Here is a 12264-nt window from a genome sequence, read left to right on the forward strand (position 1 = left end):
GAAGCCGCTTCTCCCTGAGCAGCTGGAGGGGGGAACTGGTGATATATTAGGTGATATATTAGGTGTCTCGTTGCCGAGCACCAGAAAAACGCCGAAACGATTTCATGATAAAGGGCTGGATTTGTAGCGATCGGTGTGACAGCCGGCAGAGTCGTGTCCTTGTATTGCCTTTGCAGGCAGATCCGGTTGGGAGGAAGGGAAGAAACCACTGTCTGCTTTTGTAATCTAATAGGCGTAGTTGGTGGAGAGGAGACCTTCTAAATAATTCCTTTTTTTTTTTTTTTTGTTCTTCCCTATCTAGCTAAACATCCAGAGATAAAAGCGTTGATGAAGCCAGACTACAACTTGATCTGGGTGGTTGTGCTGATGGTTCTTGCGCAGTTGACTGCGTTTTATCTGGTTAAAGACTTGGACTGGAAATGGGTCGTTTTCTGGACGTATGTTTTTGGAAGCTGTGTTAGCCACTCCATGACTCTGGCTATTCATGAGATCTCTCACAATAGTGCCTTTGGCAACTGCAAAGCAATGTGGAACCGATGGTTTGGAATATTTGCCAACCTCCCTCTTGGTGTCCCCTACTCTATATCCTTCAAGAGATACCATATGGATCACCATCGTTACTTAGGAGGTGACGGAATTGATGTGGACATTCCTACCAACTTTGAAGGGTGGTTTTTCTGCACTCGTTTCAGGAAGTTCATGTGGATTGTTCTTCAGCCTTTTTTCTATGCAATTAGACCTCTCTGCATAAATCCCAAACCCATTACTCGACTTGAAATAATCAATTTGTTGGCTCAGTTTACCTTTGATGTTGTGATATATTATTTGTGGGGAGTTAAATCCATTTTTTACATGCTTGCTGGTTCATTGCTTGGACTTGGGTTGCACCCTATTTCAGGACACTTCATAGCTGAACATTACATGTTTTTGAAAGGACATGAGACTTACTCCTACTATGGGCCTCTTAATTTGCTCACTTTTAATGTTGGCTATCACAACGAACATCATGACTTTCCCAATATTCCTGGCAAGAGCCTTCCACTGGTAAGTTTAATTCCAAGGTTATTAGTCTTTCTTTAAATAAGCCCTACTTTTAACTTGAAAATCAGTAGAAGAATGGGAGTTGAGGATTAAAACAACCACAAAAACAAACAAGCTAGATCAATTTCTAACTTGAGTAAGAAAGGGGGTGTAATTACTTACCATTTCAGTGGAACCCTGCCCAAGCTTCAAATGTGCTGGCTGCTCAAGCCTCTTCCATTAAAAAAGTTGCAGATACCTTTGGAGATTTGTTGGCTCTGTCTTTGAAGTCCTAAGGACAATTCTGTAATGTGTACTTATCTTTCAATCTCTTCTGCCACTGGTGGGGAAAAGAGATGGTCTGAGGTATGGCTAATGTTTGTTGTACTGTTGGCCAATGTTTAATAGTTTTCTATTTTGGACCAGCTCAGTTTCCTCTAGTGAGAACCTTTGAACCCTAAGTAAGTATCAGCTGTACTTTGACAGAATTAAGACTTCAAGCTAAGACTTTACATCAATGCATATGCATGGATAGCAGGTATGAATTTTCAGACTGCTTCCTCCCCACTTCAGTATTTGCTGGTTTCTTCTAAACATGTGGTTAATGCTCACTGTATACATGTTTTCCAATTGGAGCATGGGAATCCAGGCTTCCAGGGCTACACCTAAAACTTGTGAAAAGTGTTCTTAATTGGAAGAAATTTGCAGTTTGGCAGCAGCTATGATTTGGCCTTGTAGCTTTGTTACTGCACTTGAACCTTGTAGGCTTGTGTCTTTGGAGGGGTCTAAACTTGACAAAACTGAGGTGAAATAACTACTCAAGCACTTTTTAGCAGGGCAGTTTAATTCTGTAGCTGGTTTGTTGAGACTGTTTTTGTTTATTTTGTTTTTTTTTAAAAAAAACAACATTATTTGTCTTATTCATAGATTCCATCTTTTAAATACAGCTAAAGTTGCTTTAACTCACCACCTTTGATACCTACATCTGTTCTGGGGAACCACCACTTCATTTCTTGCCCCAGAACTTCAATTGTACATAGGGAAGGATTTTTTTTTCCTAAGCATTTAATTGCAGAAGTAAATAGTCAGCTCTTGATCAGTAGCTCTGATAAGAAAACAAAGCCTTCTTTTAGAACAGTGTAGTTAATTTGTTTGGTCTGGACTCTGCTATGCTGTGTGCTGAAGATCACTGAAGTACTGAACACTTGATTCCAGCTGGGATACTGGTGAGCTGAGAAAAATACCTGTTGAATAAAAGTATATTGGCTAGACATACTATAGGTGTGATGGAAGATCAAAATTATCTTCAGCTCCAAACCAGGCATGCAAATATATTTGGTGTGTTACTTACACAGATTTCTGAGAACAGAAATAAGATGTTTCTTCTAAGTGTTGAAGTTTGAAACTAAATGTAAAAATAGCTGTCTTAAATGGCTCTTCTGGAACTTACTACATCCTTTTTACTGATACTTGTATACGTATGAGTCAGCAGTGAACTGAGTCACCCACTTCCACTAGCAACCAAACTGCTTCCTACTGTGAGCTACATGATGGTAGGTAGCACAGTGAGCAGTCTTCAGAGTGTTGGTGGAGTTTGTTCTCCTTAACTTCAATATAAAAGGTTCATGTGAAGTTTACTTAATCAGGGAGTTGCTTTTTCCATCTAATAAACTTTCATGCTGTGGCATTAATAACCTTTCCTGTAGAATCTGGCTTCTAAACTGATATTTCTAGTGCTTAAGTCACAGGTTGAGGACTAAAATTGTTGTGATTGGTGTTAATATAAATAGTAAATGAACCTCGTATCTCCTCTTTAGGTGAAGAAAATAGCAGCTGAATATTATGACAACTTGCCACAATATAACTCTTGGATAAAAGTACTGTATGACTTTGTGATGGATGACACAATCAGCCCATATTCACGCATGAAAAGGCAATTAAAGGGTGAAGTGAAGCAAGATTGAACTTCTGGCAACGAATAAACTTTGAAATGTCTGCTTGCTTGAAAGTGGCTGGTATAAGGTCTCTTGCTGAAGATGTTCACCAGTGTCCTGAGTTAAGATTTACAACAACATAGCAATGCATCCTTAAAGATTCTGTAGCAAGCTCCTACCAGCTATAACATTCCTTGCTGTCCTCAGTTTCATTGGTTTAATGTGTTTGTTTGCCTAAGGATCAGTGTTATATGCATAATGCTAGATCACTTTATTACAGAATTTACTTTGGCGGGTGTTAAATCTATATAAAATACCTGTCTGACTCTTAATGTTTTAAAAGTTCTCAATATAGTACACTGCCCCAACATGCTATTTAGATGACTGTAGTGTTAAAAATGTTGTACTTACCTGTTAATTCTAAACTAATATGATTTGTTAACTTAAGTCTTCTGTTGAACCTGTTTCTTAACATATGGGTTGAATAACTACATTTGCACAGAAATGTTAACTTTGCTTGTGTTTAAATATGTAATGTCATTTGAAGCATTGCTTTAAAGTTTTAACTTTTCTACTGAAAGTACCTTAAAGGAGCAGTATATCAGAATGAAACTCATCTTTGAGATGTTTGTGATATTTCCTTGTAAAAAGGTGAGCAATTCACGGGTATGGCCAGCTTTGCCACCTACTTTCTCAACTGCTTGTGTTAGCATACAGCTTGAGCAGCTAGCATTTTGAATTGCATTATGTAAGGCACTAGGTAACAACGTAACTGTTGGGGTTTTCATATTGGAAAAATCTTGCTACAGTTTGGGGTTTTTCAGATCTGCGAAGAAAAATTATTAGGCTTGTCCTAATTGGTTTTGCTGTTACTGTGGCTTTAAATATTTACACTGCTTTGGAAGTTTGGCTTGCATGGTAAACTGAGTCAATTGAAGCAGATACAGGTCTGGCAAACAAGACTAGCTACAACTACTGACAACTCTCCCTATTAAGCATATTAGTCATGTGTACACAGAAAGTTGTTTTTCAATGATCTCAATCTCTAGCCCTCCTTCCCCAAACCTACAGTAGCCTGCATAAACATTTGTCTGTCTTGCATATTAAAATGTGGTGAGAGCACAGATGGTGATATCAAGTTTTCTGCCTACAAAGTCTTTAATTTAGAATAGAGAATGGATAGACTTGCTGAACACTGAAGAATCTCTACAAACCTCAGCACAGTGTATTTGCCTTCTGTCATCTAATGCATTGATGATGGCTTTAAGCTGTCGAAGATGGCTAAAAATCACCCTTAGCTCTCCAATGGTGATCCTATGGTATATTCTTCACTTACCTGAAAGATGGAATCTGATGAAATGGTAAGTCTTAGCTGCTGTCCACACTGGTCTGTTGTAAGTAACTTTAAGTTTTAGATGCTTTCAACATTTTTTTTAAGAAGCTAAGTGCCTGAAAAGCATGTATGTCTTAACTTTTGCTTGACTGCAGTCCTGTTTTCTATTTTAAGTGTGTGGGCTCTTGTCTCTGGTTAAGCAATAGAAATTATATGAAATTATGCCATCCACTTACAAAATGAGTTAATTATGATAACAACATGCTAGTCAGCATATTGCTCAGGGTAGAGTGTAATGCCAAAAATATGCTTTTTAATGTGAAAATACTGAATAAGCAAAGATAAAAAGTAACATTGGGTCAATTCTTGACTGGTTCCCTTATTAGATGGACTTCAGTTTTAGAGAAATTTGGTGTTCTTAAGCAGCTGCAGGACTTGTTTAATTGAGTGGTGGTGTAGATGAACTTTTAAGAATCACTGCCTCAGAAGAAAACTGACTTTTGTTGGAAGACTTCCATTAGACTTAAGTTACAAAGCAGTTTACCTCAAAACTTAAGTTACAAAGCAGTTACCTCAGCATGATGGCTCAATTTGAGAAGTGAAAGGTGGAATTAAATCTCTTTGGATGGCTTACCATAGCTGGATGAAAGATGGAAAGTATCTCCAAAATGTTTTATGGCTAAAAGTCAAAGTTAAGAAATTCAGTTATTCTAGTTGCATACTTAATATAACCAGAGTTTAGGGCCAAAATGTTATACTTAGGCTTAATTACCTTAATTGTCATGGAATCACTGATGCCCCTTACTGTTCTCCCAGTGGGTAGTGCAAGTATGAATACCTGCTTTTAAACAGGTCTGAAATTGCCATTTCTTTTGTTTATAATAGCAATTGTTGCTTTAATGTCTTCTGTCATCTTCCCTTCCAACTCTGACTATACATGCACCATTTTCACATTAAAAGCTGCAGAGTAGTATGAAATTTGGAGGCAGGTATTTATGCTTCCCATAATTTTCCTGCAGTATCTGCTACTGCATATCTTTTGGAGAAGATTTACTGGACTAGGTTATTCTGAGCCAGTGAGACTTAAGTTTGAATCTATACCATGGTCTGATTCTTGTAAGCATTGGTAAGTACCATCCTTAAGCGTGTAGTTCATGTGTAATACACAAGAGGCTCTGGCATCTAACTTCAGCATAGTTTCATGCCTAGAAGAGTTAGGAGCATTTCTGAACCACTGGTAAAAGGAATTAAGACCAGCTGGACTATTTGATTAGTATTTGATATATTCTAAGGGAGTAACTACTTTTATTGAGTCATACTAACAATGTGGTGTGTAGTCCAAAGGTATGGCACAAAACCAAGAAAAAGTACTTTTTAAAAAAAAAAATTAACCATCTAGTTACTTAAATATTTTTTAACTGCAGTTGAGCTACATCTGGCAGAAACAGGTTAATATAATTTTTTAAATACTTTTTCTGAAAATTGGAGGGAGCTTTGACTAACCACTGAAGAACAAATTAAAGAGCATTAAGAACCCTGATATTTAACCTAATTCTCATTTTTAATCTATGTAGGTGGAATGAGTTAACTATACATGCTTGTTAGAGTTTGTTCCTTTCTGTGCAACTAAAGCATCTTACTAGTTTGTCAGACTTCTTTGTATGATATCAGTTGGGAGCTGTCAAAACAGCTGATTTGGGGTCAGCTGTGTTAAAACATGTCATCCAGGTATTTTAGCTGCTGTTGAATTGTGCAGAGCTCTGAATGCCCCCCAGGACATTCAGGGCAACTTAAAATTTTCAGAATAAACTGCATTGCATGTTTTTTAATCCCCATCCCCTTGATTATTTGAGGCTGCTGAAGCAGAATAAATAATGCATCTGGAATCTGACCATACTAAGCATGAATTTTCCCACAGGACAGGTGTGAGTACAGCCCTCTTTCAAAGCAGCTCTTGCCTCTGGCATTCTTGTTTTGCTGTTGAACCTGTCTGTTTCACAACAGTGGTGAATTAACATCTGTTAAATGGGTGCATCTCTCTGGCTGCAGAGCTCCATAGTTTCAGATCCAGGGCAAGACCAGAGGTCAGTTGAAAAGTAGTTAGGACTTTTGGTTCTGTGTCTGAAAATTCCTCTGGTTAAGTCTTTTAAATGTAGCCAGCAAGCACATAATGCATACTTAAAGCCTCCAGATGTTGAGACATAGATTATTCTATGTTAGTGGATGCTGTTAGGTAATAAGCTCTGTGGTTCACCTCTGCCTCCTTGGCATTTATTCTTTTATCACATGAAAAGCATTAGAGCAGAATGCAATGCTGCTCATTCCTTGTGTAATGAGTTTCAACAACTGGTACTGTCAGTACTATAGTTTGCAAGATGTCATACTAATTCTGTTGGACAAAGAAGAAAAGTCCCTTTCAGGTAGCAATCTTGCGTAAACGGTCTAAGACACAGGTTTTAGAAAGTACACTTGTGTAATTTGGAAGAGTCTTAAAGGGCTTAAGGCAAAGCAAGTTTTGTTCTAGCTAGTATATTGCAAAGCACAGGACCCACTTCTGGGTCTGCCAGGATTGCTTCTGCAAGGTTACAGGAAAACAATCTTGACAAATAGGTGTGTCTAAATCATCATGTACGTGCAGCTTTAGTATTGCAGCCTGCAGCTCTATGTATGTGTCTCTCTGTCAAATCCTCTATTTCACAATCAAGCCTGCAGTCATATACAAGACTTTAGAAAACTTTCAACATTTTTGTTCTACTGTTAAGCCAAGAATTAAGACATTTGTTTATATATTTGTTTTTATTTATCCCTGCTGACATTTCTCTACACTGTTTTTGTGCCCTGTTGATGCTTAAGTTAGCAAATATGCTCTGGAACAGAATAATTGTTGTGAATTAGATCTGTGGCTAGCCTGGGGAAAAGGGAGAGAAGAATAGAATGATGAATGATTACTTGATTTTGCCCAACAGAAACAAGCCGAATAGAGAAAACCTCTTCTAGGCACATCTGCTAGGAGGGCAGTAGTCACACATGCAGAACAAAGTGGTGGTCTCTGTATTGCATGAAGAGGCTTGTTCCTGAAAGTGATTACTATTTTCTATGTAGATGTACAAGGGATCTTGCATTTTATCTCTTACCAGTTTGTTTTTTTCAGTGGTAAGTACTATAGCTTAAGCAGAATTTCCCACAACAAAAAGTGGAAGTGTGGACACAGCACTTCCTTCTGTGAACAGTCAAATACAGTTTAGTTTCCTTCCCTTGTCTGCTCCTTGATATACATGTAGCCCAGAAAAGGTAAGCAAACAGGATATGGACATTGGACTGATATGGCTTTTTCTGCCTTTCAACTTCATGTTTTCTTGTAAATTCAAGCCCTATTGCACCCAACTTTCTCTCCACTGACATGTTAAGGTGAATGATCACTGCAGACCTGGTACATTAAACATGTTCTGTGTTAAGACTCTTGACAAGACTATACTTACTAGTTGTAGTTACTACTACTTGAATAGCATTTCTTCCTTAGTCTTGCCTTGCAAGTCCTATCTTGCTTCCTTCATATATACACAGGGATAGTACTGTTGTAAGAGGAAAGGATGAGAAAATTCTTAGGAGAATATGCTAGGGCTTGAGGACTTCTTCATAAGCTTGTTAACTGCAGCTACCCTTAAGTATAGTAGGAGGATTTTCCTCTATCCATAAAGGAGAAATAATTCAAGTGGTTATTTTTTACTGTGGAGTGGCCTGCCTGTCACATCTTTTGTCCAAGCTAAATTTTACCACTGCAGTTGTATCACAGTTAGGAAACTTTTTTAATTCCTGAGCCAAGTATTTTATACATAGTTTATTTTTTCTGAAATCAATGCATGCTAGAGGCAGGTAAAACCACTGATAGCCTTTAAATTATCTTAAGGTAAATTGGATGACAGTTTCAAAATGGCTATTTGAGGTACAGTATAATGTTCTCCCGGAGCTCCTTTCTTCATTGGTCAGCTCTTAAACACAAGGGAATTGTATTACAGTACTAAGAGTTCAAAGCTTGCTTTCATGTGGTTGTAGCTTCCCATAAAGCTTTTATTTAAGAAAGGCAGTAAAAAACCTTAAAGTTGTATATTTAGAGCTAGAAAGGGAGTTTGTGACATACCTGGCTCTTACATTGCACTGCATGTGACACTAGTGATATTACATTAGTTACTTAATTGATACATACTAACTGCATTACCTCACAGTGAACATCCACAAGTGAACCTACATGGAGATAAAATGATTCTTCATCTCAAGATTTCTAGAAATCACAGTAATTCCTAAACCTCCACAGTCTGATTTACAACTACATGCAAACACTCTGCTTTTTATGCAGGGACTGTCATAATGGGCCACAACTTTAGTCGCTGAGTCTCAGCCTTCCCTGGAAGAGGGAAGTCTGTGGTGATTAGTTATGTGCAATAGCCTTCTGCATTTACTTTTGGGGAAAAACATGCAAGGTTTTTTTTGTCAGATGGCAATTTAGAGAAGAATCAAAGATGTTAGATACTGTTCCCTGTTAAGGCAAGGTCAGTCTTGAAGTTCAATCAGGTTGCTCAGCGTCACAGCCTGCCTTCTAAGTCTTTAAGCAGGGTACGTGTCTACAGAAGAACTGTTGCTTACAAAAACTAGTTTACTGTTTTACTATGAGAATTTCATTACTTCAAAATTATTTACAGTTTTGTGTAATCAAACTTAGCAAACTTAATGGAAAGTCTTTTAGCAGAAATCATCCATTTCCTTGATAGTTGGTTGCAGTGCCTTTAGGAAGAAGTAAGACTAGTGAAAGATAGGAATGGAGATTAATGATTTAAAACATTTGTAGAATGATAGTGGTAAAAAAATCTCTGAAGGCTTCTTGGTTTCAGAAACTAGTTGCACAATATCTGTAACATTTCAGTGTTTTGTCTTAATTCAACATGCACCAGCTTGCTAAGGCTGAAAGTTATGACCCACTTTCCAAGATGGAATGTATTGTATCTAAAAAAAACCCCAAATTTGAGGTTCTTAGCCTGTTTCTTATAACAGTAATCTTTTTCTTCATCTAAAGGATATAAAAAAACTTGAGCTAAGAAATGCAAATCCATAATAAATTTTTTTTATTGTAGATTTGTCTTTTTAAAAAAACTAAGAACCAACTTGTAAATTCTTTTACCATTTCAAATGTTTCCTAGGTGGCTGTTAAATCATAGTATTTTCAAATTTCCATATTTTACTCTCAATAACTTTAAGGCAGCTCACCATCTCTGGATAGTTTATTTTGATAAGGTGAAGGGAAGCTTTTAGAAGCTCTGAGAAGCTGTGCTGGCACAATCACCATGTGTCACTGTATTTGGGAAAGGCATAATGATAACATGCAGTGCATTACTTTCACAGTTCTGTTCTCCCAGTGATTCTTCCTGAGTTCTCTTTCTTGAGAACACCTATTTTCCTTTATGGTTGAAAGCAGGTATTTGAGCCATGTAAACACTGAAGAGTTAGCTCTCTGTCTCCCAGGGTTTTCTGATTAAGGATAGCAAATACTGTATTGGAATGGTATTAACTCTTGAGCACAAAGCATTCATTTAAAAAAGCAGGAAGCATATATTGTAATTTTTAATTCTGGAAACAGATAGGATTTTTTTTTAAGTACAGTTTAAAAAGCTGAGATTTAGTACAGCTTTTTTCTAACATGTTTCTTAAAAACAGACAGGTATTACAAAATTGTTCACTAATGTACAGTAGGTCTTCTTTTGGGAATTGTTCAGTTGTATCACCTGGATAGTGACTGACGCAGTTCTTCGTACATTATTTGATCCTAGCAGTGCCAAGAGGAAAAAAAAAAAGACTTCAGACAACAGTAAAGCAATCATGCAATGCTTTAAGTGATTTTATATGTATTAGTTACCAAGAAAGTGAAACAAGCCAGCTATTTGAGCCTCTAGCTTTTGTTTGTAAATGTTTTAAAATATAAACAAGTTCCAATATTCATAGGGAGGTATATAGAGGTTTTTTCAGATTTAATTTGTCTGGCAGATAGAAAGTAGCCTCTGAATGTCCTAATAGTTACCAGTGATTGCTATGTTAGAGGAGATGATGTAAGTTTTTAAGACTGTTGCTTTTGAACTGTTTGCTTAGTGATCAGCAAAGAGGAAGAAACCAATAACCAACACCATTTTTAAAGGGTCTTGGAGCCAAAGACCACTTTTAAATTTTGGAAAAGGTCACTGATCCTCAATGTCTAGTAACTGAGGAAATAGCACCTCTTATTAATTATTAATGTATTTAATATTAATGTATTTTTGGCTACAGTACACTCCTGGTAACACAAACTCTGCAGCAATAACAATTCCTATATAAACTTTTCAATTATATAATATGCTTGAACAGCTTTCCTTTCAGTCACTAAAAAAAAACAGCTCATAAGGAAACCTTTAAAATAAAATTCTTTGACAAATGCAAATAAGAAGACTGATAAGAAATAACTAAGATGACTGTGTTTTATATTCTATCTCAAAATGAATCTTTTTCACATTAGCAGAAATGATTGAGCATCCACCTAGGGGTGGGGAGGTGTGGTGTACTCTTAAAGGCCTTGACTTTTAACAGAAAATTTCACAAGCATAAGAAGCTGGGGCCAGGTCAATAACTCATCTAGGAAAGTCAGTGAACTCCAAGATGTCATACTGCAAGAGGCATCTACATGTGTCATCTGTAACTGAAAAGGTGGATTTGAATTTCTGAATTTAGAAAAACATCATTTTTTTATAAATGCAGAAACAGGTACTACCAGTCTGAAATACAGGTAGGTATACTGCAACCTTAACTACTCCCACCAGTTTCCAGCATAAAAAGTATGCTTTCAAGGGAAGAAATTACTTACATACTTGAAGTTTATCTTACCTTCTTGGATACTGAAGATTTCACTTTCCTAAAAGCTTCTTCAAAGTGTTTATGTGAAATCTTGATTTCTCCTTAAAGAATAAAGCATACTAAATTATAAAAATTACAGGCAAGTGACAATCAAGAGAGTGTTGCATATATTTCAAGCCAGCATTCATGAAATCTAACCATGTGCTAGTCAGCTGGATGAGATTAATTCACCTGAACTACTAATGTAGCCTCCTGTCTATGGTCTTTTGCAAGATCTTAATCTCTCTATCCCTTGCACCTTAAGCCAAAGAATACTTTTTTTTTTTCCAGAAACTTGATACCTAATGTTTCCATTTGCAGATGATGAATTTCATTCTCAAAGATGCCTAGTTAACTGCAGCTTACATGAAGTCCAGTTAGAATTCAAGCCCCTTAATCCTTGAGGAAGTGAATGCCTCAAATCCTGGTGCTTCCAGTTCTGGCCTTTATTTTATAACTGTATTTAATATTAAGCTTCCCAACCTGTTTAGTAAGTACCTAGAAAACACTTTATCATTCTAATTCTACTACAGGATGCTCAATTCCTAAGTAATTGACTTAATACCATTGTCTTGAGTGGCATTACCCAGAAAAGCTTTCACTTTTGCCACTTGATGTGGTTTAAGTTTATGCAAATTTCCTTTCTGACCTTAGTGCAGCCAGTAGTTATTTCTAAACATAACCTTTTTGAACAGTTTTTTTTTTTAGTATGCTTAAACATAAGCATACCTCAAACACAACCTGGATTCCTCTGCTCTCACAAGCAAGTGCCTTGTTTAATCTACACTTAATCCCAAGATACCACTACTATACAGAATCATTGCAATACTAACAGGTATCGTGTAAGACATACTTTTTGTGCCCCTATAATAAGAGTCAATTTAGTGGATTTTAATGGATTTTAAGACACCTTTTGCTCCCATAGATATGTACTGCCACTGCCTTTGCATACATCTTTGTAATGTGAGATGGGATGTGCTGACAAGAAAAACTGATTCCTCATTAATATATTTGATGTCACAGCTTAAAAATTTTCTGCTTATACAGCAAAAGACTACATAGCAGATG

At 36.8% G+C, this 12264-nt stretch overlaps 1 protein-coding gene across 1 annotated transcript; it reads left to right on the forward strand.

The window, feature by feature from the left end:
- The first annotated feature begins 303 nt into the window (after nt 1-303).
- DEGS1 (delta(4)-desaturase, sphingolipid 1) lies at nt 304-3463 on the forward strand. The gene is made up of 2 exons (XM_009994764.1): nt 304-1044; nt 2838-3463. Exons 1-2 carry the CDS (start codon nt 328-330, stop codon nt 2982-2984), a joined length of 864 nt encoding a protein of 287 aa, XP_009993066.1. The 5' UTR covers nt 304-327; the 3' UTR covers nt 2985-3463.
- The last annotated feature ends 8801 nt before the right edge of the window (nt 3464-12264 follow it).

Source organism: Chaetura pelagica, unplaced genomic scaffold (assembly GCF_000747805.2).
Source record: "Chaetura pelagica isolate M959 unplaced genomic scaffold, ChaPel_1.0 scaffold2, whole genome shotgun sequence".
Taxonomy (NCBI): domain Eukaryota; kingdom Metazoa; phylum Chordata; class Aves; order Apodiformes; family Apodidae; genus Chaetura; species Chaetura pelagica.